Source organism: Diabrotica undecimpunctata, chromosome 3 (genome assembly GCF_040954645.1).
Source record: "Diabrotica undecimpunctata isolate CICGRU chromosome 3, icDiaUnde3, whole genome shotgun sequence".
Lineage (NCBI taxonomy): Eukaryota > Metazoa > Arthropoda > Insecta > Coleoptera > Chrysomelidae > Diabrotica > Diabrotica undecimpunctata.
Genome location: NC_092805.1, coordinates 108738135 through 108764667, shown reverse-complemented (window position 1 = coordinate 108764667; position 26533 = coordinate 108738135). Strand labels below are relative to the sequence as shown.

General features: G+C 33.3%; 1 protein-coding gene across 3 annotated transcripts in view; it reads left to right on the top strand.

Annotated features, from left to right (window-relative positions):
- Window positions 1–26533, top strand: part of LOC140436023 (arrestin domain-containing protein 2-like) — a 54496-nt gene that overhangs the window by 16698 nt on the left and 11265 nt on the right. For all 3 annotated transcript variants that reach the window (XM_072524735.1, XM_072524733.1, XM_072524734.1), the window contains exons 3-8: window positions 860–1012; window positions 1072–1280; window positions 9451–9633; window positions 9689–9880; window positions 13114–13240; window positions 16092–16343. In XM_072524735.1, the coding sequence (XP_072380836.1) occupies window positions 860–1012; window positions 1072–1280; window positions 9451–9633; window positions 9689–9880; window positions 13114–13240; window positions 16092–16343 (1116 nt within the window). The remainder of the gene's footprint in view (window positions 1–859; window positions 1013–1071; window positions 1281–9450; window positions 9634–9688; window positions 9881–13113; window positions 13241–16091; window positions 16344–26533) is intronic.

Genomic DNA, 26533 nt, shown 5'->3' with positions numbered 1-26533 from the left:
TCAATATATTATTCTAACCTGAAAAGGTCTGAATATACAATAATGCTAAAATAAAATGGTATATAAAAAAATCAGAAATAAAACAATAACTTAGTAGGAACAATAATAGCACCGACTAGGTCTACAGTAGAAGAGGCAAGCTCGACTGACCGATGAGAGAAAATCTACCTGCTTTTATGTAAAACAAATCCTTTGTTTTACGTAGCGAAAGTGGAATTTCCCTGCATCGAATCAATTAGAAATTTGGATTTGGCCAACCTTGGAATTCCCAAGTATTTTAACCGATATCCAAATTCCTTGATGCGTCGAGGACAAAATCGACCTTTTACTCCCATACACCGACAACTATTACCTTAATCCAAATCATCCTTTTAATAATTGTCTTTAAATAATATTTTAAATGTGTTTTTGTTAAAACATTAGTGTATTTTTCTCTAAAAACTATAAATAAATATATAGGTACTAATGACTCACCTTCAAAGATCAATACAATACTGCAATTATAACAAAAAACGTAAAAAGATTGGAAGACCTCCGTGGTACGTACCGTGTTACGATCAAACGTATTTCCCGAACGTTTTTGCTATGCGAAATTCTACACAAGGCACTCTTTGAACTATCAGCATCTGTTGACTAATAGTGGAAATACGCCTTTTGAATATTGGGAAAGTTAAGAAAGATTTCTATAAAAATTTTAGATCATGGCATGTACAAGACCGCGGCTTCCCGAACCGTCGTGAAAGTGTCTTTTTCCATGATTTGGTATTCGGTATTCGGCCAGATATTTGAAAAAGTAGCCAAATACAGAATAGTAATCGAATATTCGCGAAATCACTAATATAAATATTTGTTTTTTTAGGTATAACTTGTAAACTAAGAGGTAGGGAACACACTTCCTGGACTGAATCTGAAAGTTACTATGATAGTGCGTCTAAAAGCACAAAATACAGGACTGTTCATTACTCTGGAGACAACAAGTTTATCTACATCAATCATCCTCTCATGCATGAGAGTAAGTACGAAACATTTAATGTGCGGTCATATCATATCATTGAATTTTTATATTTTAAGACGCGTTAGCGGCTGGACGTTATGAATATTCTTTTTCATTTCAACTTCCAAGAGGAATTCCTAATCCATATGAAGGCAGTTATGGATATATTCGATATTATATTAAGGCAACCGTTGATAGAGCTTTTACTTTTGATTATGAAGATGAAATATCACTACACGTAATTTCGCCTATAGATTTTAATGAAATTATACATGAGCTTCAATTGGTAAGAAATTTATATAAATAGAGTAGATACTAAAAACAACTATTTTATAAAATTTAAACAAATTTCTTAGTAAACTCACCAAAACTGTTTCGATATTAAGGGCATGTTCTACTTATACCTTACGGATGGATTGTAGCCTTTAGGGGTTGAATATTATTTGTCTCAATTGGTCGTTATAGTACGAGATCCCACTGCAAAATCATTACGTTTATACCGTACTTATACTATTGTATCTTTGATACCGCGCATATTTAACAGTGTAATTTTGTTTGCTAACTATCATATATTAAATTTTCTTAACTATGAGTTTCAATCCATATTGTTTACAGGTCTGGGCTTATTTTATTTAATAAATTTTGAAGGTCCTCACTGCTAGTACTAAGGTATCATCGGCGTATCTAATATTGTCCACGGTTACGCCATTCATTACAATGCCTTCTGTTGTCTTCATTAAGGCTTCCTTAAATATTTCATCCGATAGTACTTGTTCAACTCTTATTCTTGCTTCTTGATGCCATTCACACTCAAACCATTCCTAAATTCGAACTAAGTTTTACTAATTCTCTCTTCTAATATCGTGTATATTCTACTATATATTTCTCACAGAAATATTTTTAAAACGTGACTCTGTGACAGGTAGCTCTATTAGACACCAGACTTTTATTAATCTAAATAAAAATATATTCAAATAAATAACAAAAATAAAAGCAACTTCTTTAGAATATGTACAATAAAAATAAAAAGACTAATCCTTGCCAAAAAGAAGCGATGAGTCTGCTGTCCGATGTTGAAACCTGTGAAAAATAAATATTAGCGACACTCGGATGGGTGAGACAAAGTACGATCTTCGGTCAATACCTAAAAACCGGGTAACGACTAATCATTACTTAGTCTAGGTTAGAGACGGGTTGAAGTCAGCCGATCGTTACTCTACACGGATGAGAAACGAAAGTTATCGATCAATACTTGGTTGCATAGTACAAGAGAGGACGGTGGCCTTTGATCAAATCAATCGAACTCAGCTCGTTGTCCTTATCCACGGCGTTTTATAGTCTTATCAGTTTTCTAGCTCCAGTGTGTATCGATGGTAGTGGTAGGTCGTAGATGGGAGTGCGTACATACATAGAGATGGCTAGCTGGCGGCAATCGCTGACGGTGCCATCGTTACATCCCCTCTCTTGAGTGATTTTTTTTCGGTTGGGCGATAACCCATTTCGTAAACTGGTCTTGGATGACTGTCAAGAAAATTTTCCCCTTTGTAGATCTTGGAAGTAATAAAGCCCAATTAAATCAATTGAGACAGTATGCTCAGGCTTTTCTACAGTGGGTGGTGATTGCATTTACCTGCTGTTGCATCTGCAACGGTTTTTACTGAAGGCATTTCCTACATTTTCTACCGTAGTGTGTTATTTGTTGGAACATCTTAGGTCAGTAGTATTTTTGCGCTCTTCGTCAAATGGTTTTCGCAATTCCTAAATGGCCTGCTGCTATGCGATTCCTATTAGGATTCGGTTCCTATTCGGTTGTTATTCGGTTTCTATTCGTGTTCGCTTCCTATTCGGTTCTTATTCGATTTCTATTCGGATTAGGTTCCTATTTGCTTCTTATTCATTTCTATTTAGATTGGAGACGGACAATACACGTCACCATGATGACCAACCCCTACACTCCCTCCCGAGGTTCAGGATTGAAGATATATATATATATATATATATATATATATATATATATATATATATATATATATATATATATATAGATTAGGTTCATTTATGACGGGTAGCTTAAATGCTCAGACTCAGTAATAACATAGGGTTCCCGAACTGTTTGAACTTTTTCGTCAAAGTCCCCATAGTAAAGACCTATTACCTTGTTTTAAAGTATATGTTTTCCACATATTCATGAGGTGCATTTATCTTTGTTTTCCATTGCTTTTCATAATGTAGGAAGCTTTTCATATGCTTTTTTAGTAAGTCTACAAATACTAGGTAAATATAAATCGACCTTCTCTTATATTATTTCAGCAATCGAGAAAAAATTGTCTATTGTCGATCATAATGCGCGAAAACCAGTCTCTTCTTCGGCTTCCCTTTCTTGTTTTTCTCTTTCTATTCAATTTTTAATTATTTTCCCATTTATTCGACTAAGCGCCCAGAATGCAACTGTTTTAAAACAACGGTTGAAAACTAGTTTCATCTGCAATAGGTTTACAATAGTCCATTCGGGATGTCATTTGACCTTTTATGGCGAGTTACCCCAAATTTTATTGTCCTAACCTTTTGGGTGGTCAATATTTCTGTAAATTTAAAGTCGCGACTGAATCCCGCCGTTGCGTTAGCCGCTATATTAAATTTAAAGAACATTTTTTGTTCAATATCTTCTCTATTTTCAACATTTCGACAAAATGGTAAAAACTGAAATTGTTGCAAATGCGATTTCCTACAATTTCTTTTTTGCAATTTTGTTCGTGTGGTCTATATTTTCCGAGGTAATGAAGAAAATAATGGTAGCTGGTTAGTAACTTTACGACAATTTATATAAACAAAAAAACGGAATGTCGCATTCCGGGAGTGCCTGAGGGTGGAAATATAGCTCTCTTATCATCTAAGTACAGATCGATGGTTTTTATTTTCATTTCATTTTATTCGATTCGTATCGACACTATACGATTCGGTTTTAATTTGTTTTATTTTATTTTATTAAGAAACACGCATGGGACTGCGTTTACTACTACTCCATGTAGTGGATGGTCGCGCGATCATTGCATTATATCGTTACATTTTGTAGTTTCAGTCGCTTTTATTTTTTTCATACCTCTGCAGGATCACCCTCCGTCCGTAGCCCCCGATAAGAAAGCTATGCTTCCAAAATAGAGAGAATTATATTTTATAAAATTTTGATATCCTTAAATTTCCTTAAAATCAATATTTAAGGTCATAGGTTCGATCCTTTTATGGCTTGCTGCTGAAGACATCATCGTCTATAGTTCGTTAATCGCTTGTGTCTCGTTAGGCTTGCCATGGGCGTAGGACCTTAAATGTTGATTGTCGCACAAACAATCGAATAAATCAAAATTGTATAAAAATTCCCTCCCTTTTTGTTTATCTACTTTTATAATGTATATTAATATAATAAAAGTTATAATTCAATAATTATACTTCGTCTGTATTTCCCCCTTAACTCCAAAAATATCGATCCCACGAAAAAATTTGAAAAGAAGATATTGTAAGCAATCGTAATTGCAGCAATTTAACTCGTTACCATTTTGTCGAAAAGTGAAAAATGGCCGAGATATTGAACGAAAAATGCCTATATAACCAATTTCCTCAAGGTCTTACGCTCGCGCCTTTACCGCATGCGTACAACCTTAAGTATTGATTTTAGCAAAAACTTAAAAGAGATCAAAATTGTAAAAATATAATTCTCTCCGTTTTTGTTTAGGTACATTCATGTCGACAAATTAATAACAAACGAGATAATTCAATAATTATGCTTCCTCCCTTTTCCACTATTTTCTCCATTTACTCGAAAAATATGGACTCCGCGAAAAAAATTTGTGAAAAAGAAATTGTAGGAATTCGCATTTGCAACAATTTCAGCCCCTACCGTTTTTGTCGAAAAGTTGAAAATGGCGGAGATATTGAACAAAAACGGTTCTCCTTTAAATTAGGTTTAACACTAACTAGTTTTAGACTAACGCAACGGTGGGATTCAGTCGCGATTTTAAATTTACACTAGTATTGAGCTCCCCTTAAAGTTAGAATAAAATAATTGGGGGTAGCTCGTCATGCAAGGTTAGGCCTTTTTATTCGTCTAACCCGATTGAACTAAAACTAGTTTACAACCTAAATAAAACCTATCTCCGTCCACGAAGCGACTGCTTTTGGATCAATTGGGTTATAATACAATGATAATGTGGTAAAATGGTGGATATAAAAAGACTAATTTAAAAAATTAGCTTTTAAAATAGTTATTCAGTTTTTCTTAAAAAAAAATATAATAATATTGGAAACATCGCACTTAACGAAGCACTTAATGATAACTTAGCAACGAAATCATATTCCACTTATCAATTTGGCAGAGGCGTACTAAAAAAAATTTAATTATTTATTTAAACACATAAGTAATTACGTAAAAATTAAATATAAGACCGATATAATTATTAAATTGTCATGTGTCTTTTATATAGTTGTCTATATATATATATATATATTAATGTGATATTAAAAGTCAGAGGTGCGCCCAACAATTAATTAGCTAATTAATTAATTAAACTTATTTAAATGATGCAATTATGATATTATCACACTATTTAATTCTCTTATCTCAGGGTTATATTTGTGCTTCAATATCTATGCTTTACATATGATAGGTAAGGTCTAAGGAATATCGGAATAGTCATATATGATACAAAATTATAAATTGAAGTAAAATTCACACTCAAATATCTTAAACAAAAAATATCTTATACAATGATTATCAAAATTTCGTTCTACGTACGTGAACCTTCAAAAATTAATGTTATATACTATATAATTTAAAATTTCAAATCAAAATTGTTGTTTTATATCTCCTGATAGATATTTCTATCTTTTCTGAAGCAATTAAAAGAAAAACTTTGTTGATAAAGAAAAACTGACGAATGAAAAAAAACTATCTCTCTGAAGATGAGTTGTACAAATCCTTGTTCCTTGTAGCCTACACTATCTATTCTTAGCAGTTCCCTAGGTAATCAGCAATCTTACAACAAATTATTGCGAGCCTCTCGTCTTCAATGATCTCCTTCAGATGCACGTATCGTTCAAAAGATGCTAGCCTCTTCTCCTCTCGATAAACTGAATCTCTCGTTCCGGCCTGAACAGTGACTCTTGGAATATATAAGTAGAAAAGTATGACTTACAATATTTTACTGGATCAGCTTCCGTCAGGATACACTTAGTCCACGAAAACTCACAAACATTCACTTCTAATGCTTACAATCACTTGGGAACCGCCAAAGAACAACGACCGTTCGCCTTGCACCCTTGACTAGACTATTTTGTTTATCTGTAATCAACTTAAAAAAAATACACAATTTGTAGTTTAAATTGTTGTTTAATATGTCAAAAACAATAAATTGCCAAAAAAAAAACAGAAAATTGGAGCAAAAAAAAATATATTGCAAATCACCCATGTTTCACATACCACCATAAAATGTCAAAAATACGAAATATAAACTTAAAATAAAGTATGGCCACCACGTTCGTTTATCACAGCTCTACATCTACTGTTCATGCTCCGAATCATTTTGTTAATGTCTGCTTGAGGTAGTTATGTCCATTGTTCTCTCAGAAGCTCTTTTAATTGAAGCTCATTGTAGATATTGCCCATATGTGGAGTAATTCTTCGTTGGAGCATGTCCCATACATGCTCAATGGGATTCAAGTCCGGTGATTGTGCTGGCCACGGCAATACATCAATACCCTCGTTATCCAATCAGTTTGTTACAATATGCGCAACATGTGGTCGGACGTTATCATGCATAAAGTAAAAATTTTCTCCAACAGCATCAGCAAACGGGCGCTCAACAGGTTCAAGAATAGTGTCCAAACATTGCTGACTTGTGAGAAAGCCACGTGGGAAAATCATGATTCCGCCCCATACCATTAATGTACCACCTCTGTATGCATACACTTCTTGAAGATGTCGTAATCGTTCTCCATTTCCGGGCCGTCTCTAAACTCTTGTCCGACGAGAATCTGGATGAAATCCATATCTAGACTCGTCACTAAACAAAACTGTGGCCCAGTCATTGTCGGTCCAATTCTAAAACTCTTGACACCAGGTTAATCTTGCAGCGCGATTGCCTCTAGATAGAGGTGGACATCTCAGTGGTCGCCGACTACTAAGATTGGCTTCATGGAAACGATTCCTCACAGTACTGCTGCTACTTGTTACATTATGTGCAAGCTGTAATGCATTGACCAGCTCGGGTGCTGTGATTGTTGGCTGTCTTCTGGCATTTAAAATTAAATATCGGTCTTGAGCGACGGTTGTAGAGCGACCACGTCTAGATGTTGCTCGGCTGGACTCCCAGTGTCTCTAAACCGACGCCACAAACGACTTACGACGCTTTGGGAGACACCCAGCTGGTCAGCAACTTGAGTTTGTCGCATACTAGCTTGAAGGAGACCCACGGCTCTATTCATCTCGTCCAACGTTAAACGTTGTCGTTGCATGGTAAAAAGACAATATCTTTAACTCGCCTATTAAGCAAGAATGGTATAAAGTGACTAAAATTAAAAATAAACAAAACATAAAAATGTGAATTTTTTTGTTCCTTATAAAAAACATTCTAAAACACGTATCGCTATCAGTTTTTTTTTATAAGAAGTGAGTGTCTGTATCAACAATTATAGTACAAGCAAATTTATATGGTCATGAAATTTCTGTCATTGGTATTGTTAAATTATTAAAATATCCTTAGACTTTTGCGTTGTGTGTATTTTAAAGTTAATAAATTCTATTTAATAAATATGTTCCCAAGAAATAGAACACACTACGCCTATGCACATATAGAATGTGAAACGAATAAACTAAAATATCATATTTCTCTCATTCCCATTAATTCTAAGAACGTAAATATATATAGACCAGCGAAATCTTGATAAGTTTACCGATGTTTCAAACTATTCAATAAACTTGTCTAACTATACGCTCGTGAATCGCACCAATTTATATTGTTACGGGGGCAAATTTTATGGGACTATCTTACTTTTTCACTTATTTACATGGGCGAAGCATACACAATAAAACTGACCCCGGTAAGAATTTACTTCTTACATTTTACATGGTTGCCGTTAGCTCTTAGTTTAATTTGTAGATTAGTCACCTTTAATTGAAAATTGTCGGACTATAATAACCTTTTTAATTTTTACTTATATCCAACCGACAATTATAATTTCTACATGAAATTAAAATAAAATCTTAAAATATAAATATCCGTAAATTTTTTTCAAATGTTCAGTTAATATAAATTCTTTATAATAATCCAATAATCTAAACAAGATGTTTTGTCAAGCTTTTGATTTCCGTATAATTTGATTAATCTTAAAATATTTACAACGCATTTGCGACCACGATAGGAGGGTCAAACAAAATCGGTTTTAGACTGATTGGAAACCAGTTTCAGCCGAGTCTGTGGACGCTAACAAAACGGCCAACTGCGATTCTTCTATAATTCACGTGTTTCGATTGATCTCCGTTTTTATGAATAGTACTCATATATGATTCTTTCAAAACTTCTGGTATTTCATGCTTATTTATGCGTTCCTCGAACAGTTGTCGTAGCCGATGAAATAATACTTTCGATCCATATTTAACGAGTTCTGAACGTATGTTTCCTGGGTCGGCTGATTTGCTGTTCTTTAATTCTTTTCAAATGGTTTCCACTTCTTTTTTATATACTCTGCTGATTCTATCAATTTGTTTGCCTTGTATACCGTTAAAGATTAGTTGTAAACATCGATATAATATACTAAAGACGGAACATGTTGATATTTTTACATGTAGCTGATAAACGACGGAACTGATGTCACATTACCTAGCTACAATGTCCGACGTGAATTTGACAGGTAACATTATGTGTTAAGCCAATGATTTAATGTATTGTTTTTGGTGAATCAATAAATTGGTTAAATTTTTAATATGCATCCAGTCACATTAGTGGCGTGCGATGCGCAACTACTATATGTTTTTATGTTATAAAAATAATAATTTTTTAGTTTTACAATGTAACATCATTATATTAATTTCAAAATAACAAATTATTCAAATGTAAATAACAACGACAATAAATAATTGTTGTACATATACATGTATCAAAATATTTTTTTTCGTACACCACTGACATTCCGGAAGCAAGAATCGGCCATTGTTACTAGCTACTTTGGACGCAAGTATTTATTCATAGGTTCTATCCTTAGTATATCATATCGATGATTGTAAATTTAAGTATATATCTGTAAATTTTACTTTAGTGGAATTGTTTATCGAGCAATTGTATCGAACTTTTTTGTATACAATTGTTTTCAGGGAACTTTCCGTCTGTAAATTATTGTTTGGTAAATTTCGTTAAATCTACTTGTTAATAAGTGACCCTTCTATTTTATTTATATATAATTCATTTTAGAATCCTGTGGCATATCAAGACGAAAAAACAATATGTTGCTGTTGTTGTGCTAGCGGTCCAATTACTATGGATGTAGTTTTAGAAAAAGAAGCATTTGTTGTTGGAGAGGTTGCTAAAATTAAAGTAGATATTACAAACATGTCAAATGAGAGTACCGTAGAATTAACGTTATCCTTAAAAATGGTAGATATGGTTAAATTTTCGCAAGTATTTGAGAAATTAGTGTCTGTATTTTTAGACCATCGAATCTAAAACAACATCACCAAATCATCATTATAAGTATGATAAAGAATATATACAACACGTGTCAGATTCAGGTGTTGGAGCCCATGGACAACGAATATATAAAATTAATTTTCCAATACCTACATCAGCAGTGATACCTAATTTTATTAATTGTACTTTATTTAAGAAGTGGACTGTTCTTAAGGTAAGATTATAAGATATGACTTTGAATTCAAGTTTATTATTACTAATCAGTGCTTGTAATATTTAGTATTGCACTTCGTTGTAAATCGGTGTAGCGGTACTTTTAGTAAAAAATCCAAATCCAAAAGTCGAAGTAACAAATCCAAATCCAAAAGTCGAAGTAACAAATCCAAATCGAGGTCTGTGATGGATGAGCAGTGTGAAATATCTCTTCAGTAAACCTCATTCACTGTACCCTAGAAGTGAAGGACCTTTTCTTCATTGTCATTTAAACATCTAGAATATTGAATTTGTGTACATTAAAGAAAAATATTAAAATTGGTTTAAGATAGAAATAATCTCATACAAATTTTAGCCAAAACTCACCCCCTTTTTAATAGTTTGGGGGAAGTAGATTTTACATTAAAGCCCAAGTCTGTCTCCATATTACATTCTTTAATATCAATGAAACTCCTAAAATAGGGTGAGTAATTTTAATATTACAATAAAATAAGTAATCAAAATCCACATTTAGATTTTATTTGTAAATTTAATAAACAAATTCGATACAAACTCACCTTTTTGAAGATCAATAAAAATCATTCTTATCAATACTATTGGAAGCTGTTTCTTTATTTTCCATATTGTTTGAAGAACTGAAATAATGAATTAATAGAAAGATATGCTATCATATCAATATTATGGAATAAACTATGGATATGCATTATATTTATTATACTCTGTATAGTAAATTACATAGAATTCGGTGACTTTGGTTCTGGTGATTTATGAAAAATATTTATTGGAACAGTTCCTTTCCTTAAATTAACCTGTCCACTTGGTTGTATAATTAGATCATGCTTTCTGAAGTGTTCTGAGCAGACCATAACAGTTTTCTTTATTTGTTCTTTATTTAGGCCGAACATAGACAACCACATATTCAGCAGCTGTTGATTCTTGACTGTGAACCTGCATATTATATTTCATTAAAATTAATATATTTATAGCAATTATATTCTAGATTAGAAAAAATAAATAAATGTATTTATATTACTACAAAATTTACTTTATTTCACTAAATTATACTTCAATCCATATCAAGAATTAAGTAATATCACATCCCTGTACTACGCCCATGGACGTAATTCCAATGTTTATAATACTTACGAATGAAATGACAGTTCTGGATGTAAATATGCAGTTTTTCTGCATACAACACAGTTACGCACCATTAGGACACGTCTTAACATTTAACATTAACTAAAATGTCACAAATAAGGAAATTATCAACTCAAAGGTAAAAAGTACAACGCCATGTTCCTTTTCCTCAAATCGTTATTAGTTAATATTACCAATGATGCCAAGTTTTACAAAAAGTTATGATTATCAGAATATATTTTCTTTTACTAAATTAAGAAATTAATATTTTTCTTTTAATTCCTTGGATCGAAATGAGTATATCTAAAAATAGTTTATACTAACTAGGTAATACATTTTTATTTATAAATGAAAAAAAAACGGGTGTGGCAGTCCAGTGGGACTGCCGGTGGAAGTTACACTTCTATACACGCATTCGCCGTTACAAATTTATTTGGGAGTCAATCTGCACAATCATTACATATGTAATTTTATAGGTAAGACATAGCAGAAAGAGAAACAGAATTAATAACAACTTACTAACAATGAAGGATTGAATCAATATTTTGATGAAAATGTATATTTTTATTTTCATATATGTATGAAAGGAGTTGAATGCAAAATTTTTTTACACATACTCTGCAGTAAAATTCATTGTTTATTTTGTTATTAATATAATAATAGAATACAAATTAAACTGCAATATTCATAAGTATTTAAAAATGACAATAATATTCATAAAAAAATACACTACAATACAGTGCAACATAATTCCATATATAATAATACAATACAAATTAAAATGCAATATCCGTAAGTATTTAAAAATGACAATAATGTAATAACATTAATAAAAAAGTCCTCCCCGACTGGGAAACGAACCCCGGTCTCCCGTGTGACGGGCGGGGATACTGACTACTACACTACCGAGGACATAACACAAATATATTTCAAAATTGACAGTTCTGGATCATACAGTGATTTATTGAGATTATTATTTTGAAATACAAAAGAATAATATAATTATGAACATTTAATAAATAATACAAAACATATCACATAAATAATAATATTAATAAATATTTTATTATATGTATAATATTATATGTATATATATCTTTATATAATATGTATAATATTAAATTATATATACAAAAGGAACATTTTTATATTCGAGAGAGGAAGAGAGAGAAAATATATCTTCTGTCTCCCTCTTACTCATTATCTTACATATGTAATGGTTTCACAGATTTACTCCCATACAAATTTCCAACGTGGAGTGCGCGTATAGAAGTATAACTTCAAAATAAATTATACTAAAAATCGAAAATTATTTCGAAGATTGACTTGAAAAAAAAAATAATATGACAACGTCAAATTAGGGATTTGTGCCTATGACTGTGACGAAATAGCCCGGTCCATCTTTATTTATACGTCCATGGGGACACTTAATTAACAAAAATAAAAAATAAATTGATTTCTTGATTATTTACAAACCGATTTTATTTTTAATACTGTTGAATAGACGATAGAAGACCATATCCAAAACTATAAAAAAATATACAGGGTGCTATTAAAAAAATTAAAGTTAGTGGTTGTAACTAAGCGATGAATATTTAGGGGATGATTTTTTTCTACACCATATTAAAGTGTATTACAAGTGGAATAGATAACTTTTTGTCCCATTAGAGAATCTCTATTCATTTAAGAGATATAGCGTGGGTAAATTAGTCTGGGACACCCTGTATAAGGAATAAGAAAAGCATATATATTATATCGTAAATTAAGCTGCGTTTACATTGCAAAAATTGTACAAACACCAATTTGGAAAAGTTATCGATTCCATTGTCCGAGTGAGTTGGTTTTCCTCGTAGGTTTTTGTTTCTACGTTTGATTTAACAGTATCTAGTTATATTCCATTTTGTCTCAATTTCTTAAAATGAAAGGCCTTTTAGTCTCTCCTGAAACTTTTATATATTGAAATTTACCAGCTTTTGTTAAAGTATTAGCGAATAGATGGGCTGATGATCCGTTCCGAGAGATACCCACCGAAGAATTCGACAAAGATTATAATTCGACTATAATTCGATTATAATTCGATTCATAAACTTGTTTTAGGTTACAGCGGTTGTTCCAGGTTGCCACACCAATCTAGAAGTTGAAACTGGAATTACACTGGGCCATATTCCTCTGCCAGAACGTCCTAGACCACCACCTGTTACCCCTGTTATTACATCTCCAATAGGTAATTTAGTATATGTATATACACATATTGCAGTAAACCCGCGAGGTAACATCTTACCTCAAAAAAATATCGTATTTATTAATTTCACTATACATAAAAAATTATTTTTTAATATACCTAGAATATAAAAATTTATGATATAATGTAAAGAAAATGAATAGGTTAGACAAAAATTGATTTTGTGTGGGTTCTGCAGAGATAGAGAAAGTGTCACTTGATAAAAAACTATTTTTCATAGGTTACTTCAATCGTGAGGCTCTACTCTACACGGTACAAAAAGTACCACTTTCAAAAGGGTAGAACTTTCAGTTCTATCTTCTCTTACTTGTATCGCGTATTTTATATGTATATATACTTAACATAATGCAAAATATCCAAAGATATCCTATAAAGAGCATTATCCAAAATAATAACGCTATTTCTTTTTAATGTAGGTAGTAATTGCTGCTCAAATCACTTTTCAAACAAAGTACTGTCCAAATCTTGATAATAAACTAAGCGACAATCACTTAAACTCTTAACAGAGAGTAATAAAGCATCTTCTACCCATCCTGATTCTCCCCCATAATAATAAAATAAAATAAAAATTCCCCCGTAAAATAAAAATAGAGAAAGTGTCACTTGATAAAAAACTATTTTTCATAGGTTACTTCAATCGTGAGGCTCTACTCTACACGGTACAAAAAGTACCACTTTCAAAAGGGTAGAACTTTCAGTTCTATCTTCTCTTACTTGTATCGCGTATTTTATATGTATATATACTTAACATAATGCAAAATATCCAAAGATATCCTATAAAGAGCATTATCCAAAATAATAACGCTATTTCTTTTTAATGTAGGTAGTAATTGCTGCTCAAATCACTTTTCAAACAAAGTACTGTCCAAATCTTGATAATAAACTAAGCGACAATCACTTAAACTCTTAACAGAGAGTAATAAAGCATCTTCTACCCATCCTGATTCTCCCCCATAATAATAAAATAAAATAAAAATTCCCCCGTAAAATAAAAATTCTCTTCTCTCTAGAGGGAGGAACATTGGTGACTCAATTTTTACTACCATCGGTCCAACATTTTTTAACTATATCGTGGGTGTCGAACCAAGTTTCATCCAAATAATACAAGTTCTTCCCTTCACTCCTAAAAGACCTTAGACTCTTCAAATAATCGAACCTCCACTTTATTAAACGGCTGGATTTCATAATTGTCTGCCGTTTATTCACTGTTTTAAACATAAAACCATTAAATTTTAAAAACCTCCAAAAAGTAGTTTTCTGACAATCGGGGATTATTTCTTTGTTTTTTAATTCACTTAAATATTTTTTTAAAGTTGGTAAGTTATTCACTGAATACATATGATATATTGTTTCCCGTATAGCTGATAAATGAAAATTCGGTAATACTCGATGGGCACCAGAATCCTTTTTTTTTCGCAACACTGGACCGTCTTTTATAAGTTCGTACACAGTGGATCGTGGCACTTGTGTCAAAAAAAAACCGTCTTTTTGATCGCTTCTGATTTAATCATCGTCGAAGGAAGACCTAAGAAAAAATATGTAATTTTGTGTTTTTTATGAATGAATTAATCGGTAAATATGATTAACCTTCGTAATACCGGGTGGGGCGAATTCTCGCTCCATGTCTAATGTTTTTATTAATATCTAATTAAGTTTAATCAATCGATTTGACGGTTGAGGACATTGGTAGTTGATGTATTAAGAGCACAAAGAAGTGTCGACTGTTTTCACGTTCTGCAAATCTAATTTTATCAGTTTAGACGAAAGTTTTGGAATATGGTTACTAATGACTACTAATTACCTGCCACGATGGGCAGTCGCATTCTTTACATATTAGCAGTTGATTGTAATGTGTTTCCTTTATCTTTGAAATTCCATTCTTGCTATTACACAGTGGGAACTTTTATAATTCCCCTATTAGCATATTTTTGTCTAGATTCTTCGAAGCATCACTTTTAAAGTGCTTTTAGCCCTAAGTACGTCTGATATCTGCTAAAATTATCTGTTTATTTGATGAGTTTCTGAATGTGACTGTTTTCTGTCTTTGATTTTTAATTTGTTGAATTGGTACTAAACAAAGTATACAGACAATAAAGAGTTAAAAAAATGGTAAGATTAATGAGATGCATAGAATCCTTGCGCTTAAAAGTGAACCAAACTACTGGTGCGAGAAGTCGCCCGACCTGGTACTGGTCGTTTTAAAATTCACCCGGTGTTAGGAAAGTTAACTAAAGAGTATTTTTAATGGGGTCCTTACCGTTGTAAACTTTAAGCACGATTTGCTTTGCATCGTGTTTGAGATGAATGTGAGATGAATAACCAGAACGCTTTTCAGGTTTAGAGTCGTCTTCACTTCCTGAAATAGTGACAGGAATGTACAAGACATCGTCACTAATCATTTCTATATCACTCATATTTATAGTTATTACACTGACTTCTGTTCTAAATAAACGACAATAGAAAAATGAAGTTCTTTTCAAATAAACTTTCTTCTCACAGAAGCCCATTTATTGATAATTTGATATTAAGTAAACATTATCCTTTTACCTGAATAAAATTCCAAGAAATTTTCTAATCTCTTATAAACCCTGGCTTTACGTACCTAGAAATTTGTAGTTCTGTTGTTAAAAAAATTAACTCCTTACAGACTAATTATAGAAGAGAAAAGAAAAAGTTGATGATGCGGACCACTCTGGAATGGGTACAGACGAACGTTATGAGCCCACACTTTCTAGTGTCTAGATCTAAGTCTAGTCTAAGTCTAGTAAGCTAATGAGGATAGTAATTAATTTTAAACAACTTTAAAAATACATATTTTATTATTTTTTTTCAGATCAGCAAATGATTAACACAAATATCACTCCACCTCCTTATCCGACAGACGGCGAGAGAGCACCGCCCTATCCAACAGGTGCCCCCCTGTTTCCAACTCCAAATGGAATTGGTTTTCCTAGCATTGGAATGCCAGTGCCGGTTCACAGAGATATTCCATCAAGTTCAGCCACTGCCCCCTTGGAAGAGGGAGCTGCCTCGGCCCCACCTAAAGCTAAATTAGCAACTGATGAGGATTTTGAAATGTTGGATGGTAAGCTTAGAATTATTATTATGGCGATATTTGTTGGGTTGAAACTCTTTACACAGATTTGGGATAAAGTATGGAAATTTGAAACGAAAAAGTCCATATTCATGAAACTTTGTATACAAGTACAATGACACATCTGATGTCATATTTTTTGTCACTTACTTCCGGTTTTACTGGAACTTATGGTATCCATCTTATTTAATTTAAATAGGACACTAATAGAACACATTTGCAGATTTTAAAAGAACTTATTATTCCTATTCAGATTATTCTATGCAGATTATTTCTAATTCATACGTACAAAATTTAATACGAGAAATAAATCACTTTACAGTTAAAGAATATGTACATTTATTTGCTAAGAACAATGAGATTAATAATTTAAAAAATCGCGATAAATTTTTAATGTTCAAGCCTATTAATAAATTTGTGAGTCACTCTTTCTAATACTTCGCCATGTATCAATTCCTATTAATCAATAATTAATTGTTTCAAATCCTGCAAGCATGTTGGTCGCCTAATGTCAAAACGTGATTTTGGACATCCCTAAAGAAAAAATCTAACGGGGTGAGTTCTAGATAACAAGCAGGCCACTCTATGAATCTACACCCAATCCAGCGATTACGAAAATTTGCAATTTTAAAAATTTCTTACCCATTGATAATAGTGGGAGACGCTCCATCTTGTTGAAACTTGGTTATTAAGTTTTAAATTAAGTTATATATATATATATATATATATATATATATATATATATATATATATATATATATATATATATATATATTATATCAATGGTATTCCGGGTTTGACTCCGCGTTAAATGTTGTTGGTTTTGATAAAAACCATTTTGACGACGTTTCGGCAAGATCTCACTTGCCATTTTCAAGTCTCTCTGGATGGTCTGCTTCTTGTCGATGTTCGAGTGGAAGTGACGCTACGGGTGTTAGGCAGCTGGCTTTTGTAGTTACTGCGTGTTGCGCGCGCTCTTGTAATTGGTCCGGTGCGCAGGTCAGTGGGCGGGGTCTTGGTCGATTCCGTTCTTGCGTTATTCTTCGGGATAATTGTTTTCCATGTTTTTGGCAATCTTTGGGCATCGTCTCGAGAATTTAAATTATTTTCTTGTTTTTCTATTTCTATTGCTTCTCTGATAATTCGTTTTCTCTTGTTTTCGACATTCGCTAACATTACCGTATGTTTGAGGTCAATTTTGTGTCCTGTAGCTAAAGAATGCTGGGCTAGGGATGACGTCGTTTCTTTTCGTTCGATGGCATTGCGATGTTCTTCTTGTCTTACTTGGATTCTTCTATTTGTCTGTCCAATATAGGCTCTATCGCATTCTCCACAGGGAATTTTGTATACTCCTTGGTTTTCTAGGGGAATCTTTGTCTTGGCAGATGGTAATATGTTTGCGATTTTTCTGTCGGTGTTGAAGACAGTCTCTATTTTGTGTTTTCTCAGGACCCTGCTTATCTTCTCTGTTGTGCCTTTAATATACGGTAGAGTGGTTTTGGCAATCGGTTTTTCGTCTTCTTTTATTTCTTTTGTTGTTTTTTGTGGTCTTCGTGCCTTTTCGATTCTGTGTGTGGAAAAGCCGTTGTTTTTTAACGCTTTTGTAACTTTCTGCATTTCTTCTTTCTTGTGTTCTTCGTCTGTTAGTCGTTCAGATCTTATAGTCAGAGTTTTTATGACTGAATTCAATTGTGCAGGATGGTGGTGTGAATCTGCATGTAGGTATCTGTCAGTGTGAGTTGGTTTTCGATACACTGTATATCCAATGTTGCCGTTTTCTTTCTTTATTATTAAGACGTCTAGGAAAGGTAGTTGTTGATTACTCTCTAATTCCATCGTAAACTTGATCTTGGGATGGATACTGTTAATGTATTCTAGAAATGCAGTAAGTTTGTCTACTCCATGTGTCCATATGATGAAAGTGTCGTCCACATATCTAAGCCATAGTTTGGGTTTATATTCTGCTGTTCTTAATATATATAATATATATATATATATATATATATATATATATATATATATATATTGTGGGGTATTAACAAACAAATGTACTATTACAAATTAATAGTACTTAATTAACAGAACTATTCCTTCGATAACTCTGGCGAGAAAATAATGGACTTTTCCTCATAAATGCAAATAATTATTAAAATTTAAATGGTTGCAATAAACAATCAAAAACAATTTATAGGTTTAGGTAAAACTAGGTAAAAACTTACCGCTGGGTCTAATTACCAGGGTTTGCACTACAAAACAACGAACGAAATCAATTTAATATGCGTGCATGGGTTCCCGTGCCGGGTTGCGTCTTTTCTTTTCAACGACTGGTGCTCTTCTCCTGCGATATGTATTTGCGAGCCCTCAGCGGTACTATTAGGATCGGATGAATACAGGGGGAGGAAAATGTAATGATTAATTTATACAACCATATTTGAATTTAAACATTCTCCCCCCTTTAAAGGCCATAAGGTCTTTAAAAAACAAAACGAATTCTAAAATTTTAAATACTATCATTACTTAAACAACTAAAACGATAATTATTACAAACAATTCCTATACAAATCTTAAACAAATATTCAAAGCTTAAACTACAATAAAAAAATTAAAATTAAAATGGTGGTTTCGTCGCGGTTATATTGACAAAAGCTGAACAAAACAAAATTAATAAAAACGTTGTAAAACGGCCGGTAGCATGCCTCGCGAAGGCGCATCAGCTGCATTATTTCGAGATTCGATATAATGCCAAGAATAATTTTGACTATGGGACTGGATATACGAAATGCGATTTGCGACGAAAGTTTTGAATCTCGAGTGGGAGCTTTTAATCCAGTGCAATACGATTTGAGAATCTAACCAAGCATACACATTTTGAAGTATTATATGCTTCCACGACTCTAACACAAACGACATAAGTTTTACCAAATGAACAGCAGCTAACAATTCTAATCGAGGTATAGTAATCTGTTTTATAGGAGCTACTTTCGATTTGGCACACAGTAAAGTAACTTGAACTAGGTTACGAGTATCAATACTACGAATATAAACGACACAAGCATATCCCTTTTCACTAGCATCGGCAAATCCATGAAGCTCCAAGATGGGACATGAGGAAATACTCAAAAAACGAGGAATTTTGAACTGTGAAATAAGAGATAGTTCGCTCTTATATTGCTCCCATATACGAATTATTTCCGAAGGAGGGCGATCATCCCATTTAAGACCGGTTGCCCAAAGTTGTTGGATTAAATGTTTAATAAAAAAGGTAATAGGTGTTAAGTAACCACAAGGATCATAAATTCGAGCTAATTCGGACAAAAACGATCTTTTGGTACAAGGGACGTCTTGCAATTTGACTGAAAATTGAAAGACGTCGGACTGTGCAATCCACTTCAAACCAAGGATTTTTAATGAAGGACCATTTGCTTCTGGATCAAAATTAATGGAGTGAGGATTAATATGGGATTCAGGAAATTGCGACAACAATTTGGGTTCATTCGAACACCATTTCCGTAACTCAAAGCCTCCTAACTTTAACAAAGCGACTAATTCGTCAACTAAAGTTTGTGCTTCTTCGAGAGTCGAAGCACCAAAAACAAAATCATCAATATACGAAGCATGACGAATAAGCGAGACGGCTTTAGGAAAACGAGAGCCTTCGTCTAATGCTAATTGTTGGAGAGTTCTTAAAGCGAGATACGGTGAAGATACTATTCCAAAAGTAACGGTTAATAAACGATATTCCTGAATTTCCTCAGCGCTAGAAAATCTCCATAACACGCGTTGATAATCCGTGTGTTCAGGAGCGACTAAAATATTACGATACATCTGACGAATGTCCGCACACAGCGCAAAACGATTAAGTCTAAAATTCAACAACAGCGAGACTATGTTCTGTTGCAGCTTAGGACCGACCAGTAAATAGTCGTTTAAAAATTTATCGCGACTGGGACTTTTCTGAGACGCATGATATACAACTCGAATTTTACTTGAAACACTATCTGGTTTCACAACGCAATGATGTGGAATATAATACTTTCCCCTTTTTCTTTTCGGCATTAGGGACTAACTCCATATGACCTAAATCAAGATACTCCTGCATATGAAAAGAATATTCTTTTTTCAAATTTGGTTGACGAGATAAGCGTCGTTCTAATGATAGCAATCTATTTAAAGCAATATCATAGCTATATTGCAAACAAGGCGGCGATTCACGAAAAGGCAAAGATACAACATATTTACCCGAGACGTCCCGATTATGCGTTTCCAGATAAATGTTCTCACACAGAACGTCTTCTGGTTCTGAAACTGGCTTTTCCGGTACGTTTTCCAGTTCCCAAAATTTCGTTAACGAAGAATTTAGTGGGTCTTCAATATTTGAAAGACAAACAAGCGAAGTCGACGAAAGGTTAGGTGTGCTAGTAGGTCCTAACAAAATATAACCAAAAACGGTATTTAGGGCATCTGGTTGTCCCGCTTTACCTTCAATTTTCCCTTCTAACAACACCTTCGAAAATATGCTACAACCAATTAACAAATCTATAGATTGACTACAGTTAAATTCGGGATCGGCTAACTTCAAATTTTTAATATAATTCCACGTCGATATGTCAATTTTGGTGCTCGGCAAATCCGAGCAAACCCGATCTGTAATAATAGCCTCCAAGTGAAACACCGGAGACTCCTGATGACGAGGTTGGATAGAAAAACTTATTTGACCTTGATTCAGTTTCGTTTGCATCGAATTGAGTCCGTTAACTTCAAATGAACAAGGCGTTTTAGGCCAACCTAATCTACTGGCAGCTTTACGACTAATGAACGAACTCATTGAACCTGAATCTAGCAGACATCTCAAGGGCTGTTTACACCCCTTACTATCAATCGCGTGAACTAAAACGGTACCGAGCAAAATTTCCTTTTTTGTCTCGTTTTTCTTCCCTATAAAACTAGCAGCACAATGTGATATTTCAGGCGAATTTTGTTCGACTCCCGATGCCCCTGGATTATTAGTATTTTCTATGGACGACTGACTATTGGAACCATTTCTATCAAAGTGCAACAAACTATTATGAAGGTGACTATTACATTTACTACATTTAAAGGCCTTTGGACACGACTTGACAGAATGATTAGCCTGATTAAGACACCTAAAACACGAGGAAGATTCTTTACAAAATTGGTATCTTTCTTTTGGAGATTTTTTCAAAAACAACGAGCAATGGTTAAGGAAATGACTTTGCTTACATAAAGCACAACATATTGACGACGAATTTGTAACAAAGGATGAACTACTATTATGCCTTGACTCATTGGAATGTTTATAATTACACTTTGGCTCCGTATAAGTTGGAGCCCTCGACGATTTCTTAGATTCACTTAAGCTACTATTCAAATTATCGTAAGCAATGTACTGAGTTTCAATAAACTCTACCAATTTTTGAAATGACGGGATTTTCTTCGATTTATTTTCTAACTCAAATAACTTTACTGAATCCGCGTCTAATTTCGACAAAAGTAAATTAAACATAATAAAATCCCAATGTTCTGTCGGAAGACCTAATGTTTTCAATGCGGCTAAATTTTCTAAAAACGTATCTACTAATTTAGCCAGATTTTTCGAATTAACTACCGATATTTTCTGTACGCCCAAGATCGCATCCCAATGCGCGGTCGCACAACGACGAACATTTGTGTAGCGTTTAACAATTAGATCGTAAGCAATTTGATAATTATCGCTATTTATTGACAAATTACGAATCAAACTAAGTGGAGTCCCTTCTAAACATCCTTTCAAATACTTAAACTTTTCTACGTCTGCTAGGCCTGCGTTATTATGTACAACCGAATTATATAAATCTAAAAATGAACTAAACTCCTTAAAATCACCCTTAAATTTAGGCAGCTCTATTTTAGGCAAGCGAATATTTGATTGTGGAACTACTACCGATCTAAATGGTTCTGGAGTTTCAAATTGTGGCTCAGATAATTCCGCACTAAATAGTTTTATTTTATAAAATTGTTCCAAAAATAATTCCCGAACATTTTCTTCAACCCTCGTATCCGCGTCTGGTACAGAAAGAATATTACTAATAATATTAGTGTGATGTTTTAAGAACTCTTCGCGAATCGAATCTAATTCTTCTAGTCTAATTTTAAATAAAGGGCGAATAGAAACGTCTGAAAGGGCCTTAAAACCTAAATCGAAAATTAACTGAATATCATTTAAAGCAGTTTTTCTTAAAAATTTGAGCTTCCTATTCTTTTCTTCAAGTTTTTCCATTTTAAATTCCTAACAAGTTCCAATAATGTTATACAAACGAAAATGTACAAAATGTGGTCTAAAACCCCGAAATTACCGATTTGTAATTTGATACTTTATTAAAACGACGATAATCCCCTTTTAAAATCCCATATGGTCGACTTTACAAAAAGGTCATAAATTATTCTCGAGCCACGACAAGAGACGCAAACTTAAGATAAGAACTCTCAAAACGATAAAAAATACGACGAGACGAAACCAACCATTCAAATTTAAATATAACAAAATATTTTTTCAACAAATGAGTTCAAATCCGGCTAGATAGGCCAATGTGGGGTATTAACAAACAAATGTACTATTACAAATTAATAGTACTTAATTAACAGAACTATTCCTTCGATAACTCTGGCGAGAAAATAATGGACTTTTCCTCATAAATGCAAATAATTATTAAAATTTAAATGGTTGCAATAAACAATCAAAAACAATTTATAGGTTTAGGTAAAACTAGGTAAAAACTTACCGCTGGGTCTAATTACCAGGGTTTGCACTACAAAACAACGAACGAAATCAATTTAATATGCGTGCATGGGTTCCCGTGCCGGGTTGCGTCTTTTCTTTTCAACGACTGGTGCTCTTCTCCTGCGATATGTATTTCCGAGCCCTCAGCGGTACTATTAGGATCGGATGAATACAGGGGGAGGAAAATGTAATGATTAATTTATACAACCATATTTGAATTTAAACATATATATATATATATATATATATATATATATATATATATATATATATATATATATATATATATATATATATAAGCATATCTTTGACAATTCCCATAAAGACATTCACCTTTTTTCAATGCGAGGTATGTGCTTCATGAATCCAATGAGGATTCTTATTTGGAGAGTCGCTCGCAAAACTCTAGACGTCGGTCAAAATCATCGTCATACAATTCTTGACCAATTGTGTCTTATACGGATGATACTTTTCAATATTTTCAATTCTTAACAGATTTAAATATTATGGCGACATCCTTGTGTCAAAGAAATAATTTAATTATAAGACTACATACGTTACGTAATGATTTTTTCCTATTTTGGAACATTTAGGTAGAGCGACGGCGACGTACGTTGCCATACCGCATTGTCGTTGCGGCGAAAGTAAGCGTTCCGCGCACGCCACCTGCCGCCACCCGCACCTTAAAAGATCGCAGCCTTTAACATCTGGTACTAGTGTCAATAGCGGTGGTGGTGAGTTAAATCCGAAAAATAATAGACATTGCTATGACAGTTATTCGAAATACGAGTTCACAGCCCTGAACAATAAACCTCAATATGCAATTTGCGGCGATATTTTATCACATGAGAGTATGAAATCGTTAAAACTTATGCGGTATCTCACAACTAAGCATCAAAAAGAAGCTGATAATCCGTTGGATTTCTTTGAACGAAAGTTGAAAGCTTTTAGTCAGAAGCAAAATACTATAATTCAGGTGCATTTTGCAATTTTATCATGTCAAGCACAAGTTTTCTTGGAATAATTATTTTGTCATCAATGAATGCAATGCCAGCTTCAAAATACAGTGAATCTCTTATACCGTAGTACTTTTTACATACTTGAGGAACTTTTTTTCTTTTGGCCACCCATTGTAATAAAAATCAAAAATTACTGGCAATGCTTCATCCTGACTAGTAGCTAGTCTTAACTCAGACTGCTTTTCATGGCTCATTGGTAAATGTTTACTCACTGGATGGACCATTTCAAACATTTCTGGGTCATGTGTATTTATATTTAAACTGGACCTAGATAGCATATCAGCAAAATGTATGTCTTTCCCAGGAACAAAATAAACATTTAATCTGTACTTGAGAAGTTTAAGCCTTAAAGTTTTGAGTCAAACTGAGCCAATTTTGGAAATTGGCTTCTTCATAATGGAGATTATAGGTTTATGATCTGACTGAACATCAACATCAAAATTATAAATAAAATTGTGAGATTTTTGAGTAGCATAATAAATTGCCAGTTCTTTCTCAGTCTGACTATAATTTGTCTCACTATCATTCATATTTAGTGATGCACAAGCTACTAATTTTAAATTTTCATCATATTTCTGGAACATACAAAGCCCCAAGCCATTTTTAGATATTTAGATTGTAAACTAATTTTTTGATAATATCATATGGGACTAAAGCTGGTGATTTACAAATGATTTTCATTAAATTGTCGAAACATTTTTGATGTGAGGGGAGCCACACCCATTCTACAGTATTTTTAAGTAATTGACAAAGAGGTTGAATATATGTTGATCCATATTCGGAACATACCGTCTAACATAATTAAATGCTCTCAAAATTGAAATACTATAATGTTTTCCTAGTCTCCACGCAGTGTTGTTCAGGCCTTCAATACACTTAAGCGATAAACTTCTTCTTCTTGCATTCAACGTCTCCTGTGGAAGTTGCTGATGAACATGACTATTTGCACTTTTGAAACTGCTGCGCGTAATAATTTCGACCGATGTTATTCCGAACCATTCACGAAGGTTACGCTGCCAAGAAATTCTTCTACGCCCCACGCTTCTTCTTCAAGCTATTTTTCCTTGCACTATAAGCTAAAGGAATTCATATCTTGTGCCTATAAAGACGTGGCCAAGGAACTCAAGTTTCCTCTTCTTTATAGTAAATACAATTTCAGGTTCAATATTGAGTGTTTCTAGCACTGCCTGATTTGTGAGTCTATCCATCCAGAACACTCTGAGAATTCGTCTGTAGACCCACATTTAAAAGAAAAAACATAACAACTAACCATTCTGCTTCTTAGGGTGCGTTCATTACGGAGATCATGGCATGGTATCCTCGCCTAGAGCATAGCACTGACAGTGAACGCTCGCATTTAAAATAATGCATTTATTTTACGTGGCGATGATAATATAATACCATCCTATGGTCCGATCGAGGGTCGGTGCCTCGTTATGAACGCACACTTAGAGTCAAAGAGATAAATGGTGCTGTCAACAGTTCTTTTATTTTGACGAACGCAGCTCGTGCCTGTTTAATACGTGAACGAATTTCTTCAGAATGTTGGTATTTTTCGTTGATGACAGCTCCAAAATATTTGTACCGAGAAATTAACTCAATGACCAGTCTAATTATCCGCAATTATTGTTAACTTTTTTGAGATAACCACCATTTTGGTTTTCTTGATGTTGATATGTAAACAATTTGTCATACTAGCCATATATACTTTATCGAAAAGTCTCTGGATATCTCCCAAATTGTTAGCTATTATAGCCGTATCGTCAGCATATCTATTGTTGTTGACAAGAACTTCATTTATCGCTAGTACAGCTGACTCATCTTCCAATGCTTCACGGAAAATATATTCTGAGTATAAATTGAATAACATTGGCGAGAGAGTACATCCCGTCGTACACTCTGCAGAATATTTATTTCCTCTGACAGGGTGCCTTCGAGTTTTATTCTTGCCGTTTAACGACAATATATAATCTTGATATTATTTGATTATCTTGATAATTAATGTTTAGTTTTTGCAAGATCTCTGATAGTGTCCCGTGCTTAACATTATCAAAGGCAATAAGCTTAAGACGACTCTATTCTTATTGTTGCTATTTTTACTGTTGATGTTTTATGATGTTTATTTCTTTGTTGTTTGCATACAAGTTTTGATTATACTTAATTTTGGTGTGCAAAGGTTCCACGTCCTTAATTTTTATTGGCTATATACTATTCACTTAGAGACTATTCACTTTTATATTGTTTGGTTTATTTTCAGGCATCCAGTGTCAACGAGTCAACATTATTAGGGGAAACATTCTTGAATTCCCTATTTGGCTCTTGAAACTAGCATTATTAGTAGATCTTTTTAGTCACCTTAACAATTCGAACAAGAACCTTCAAGG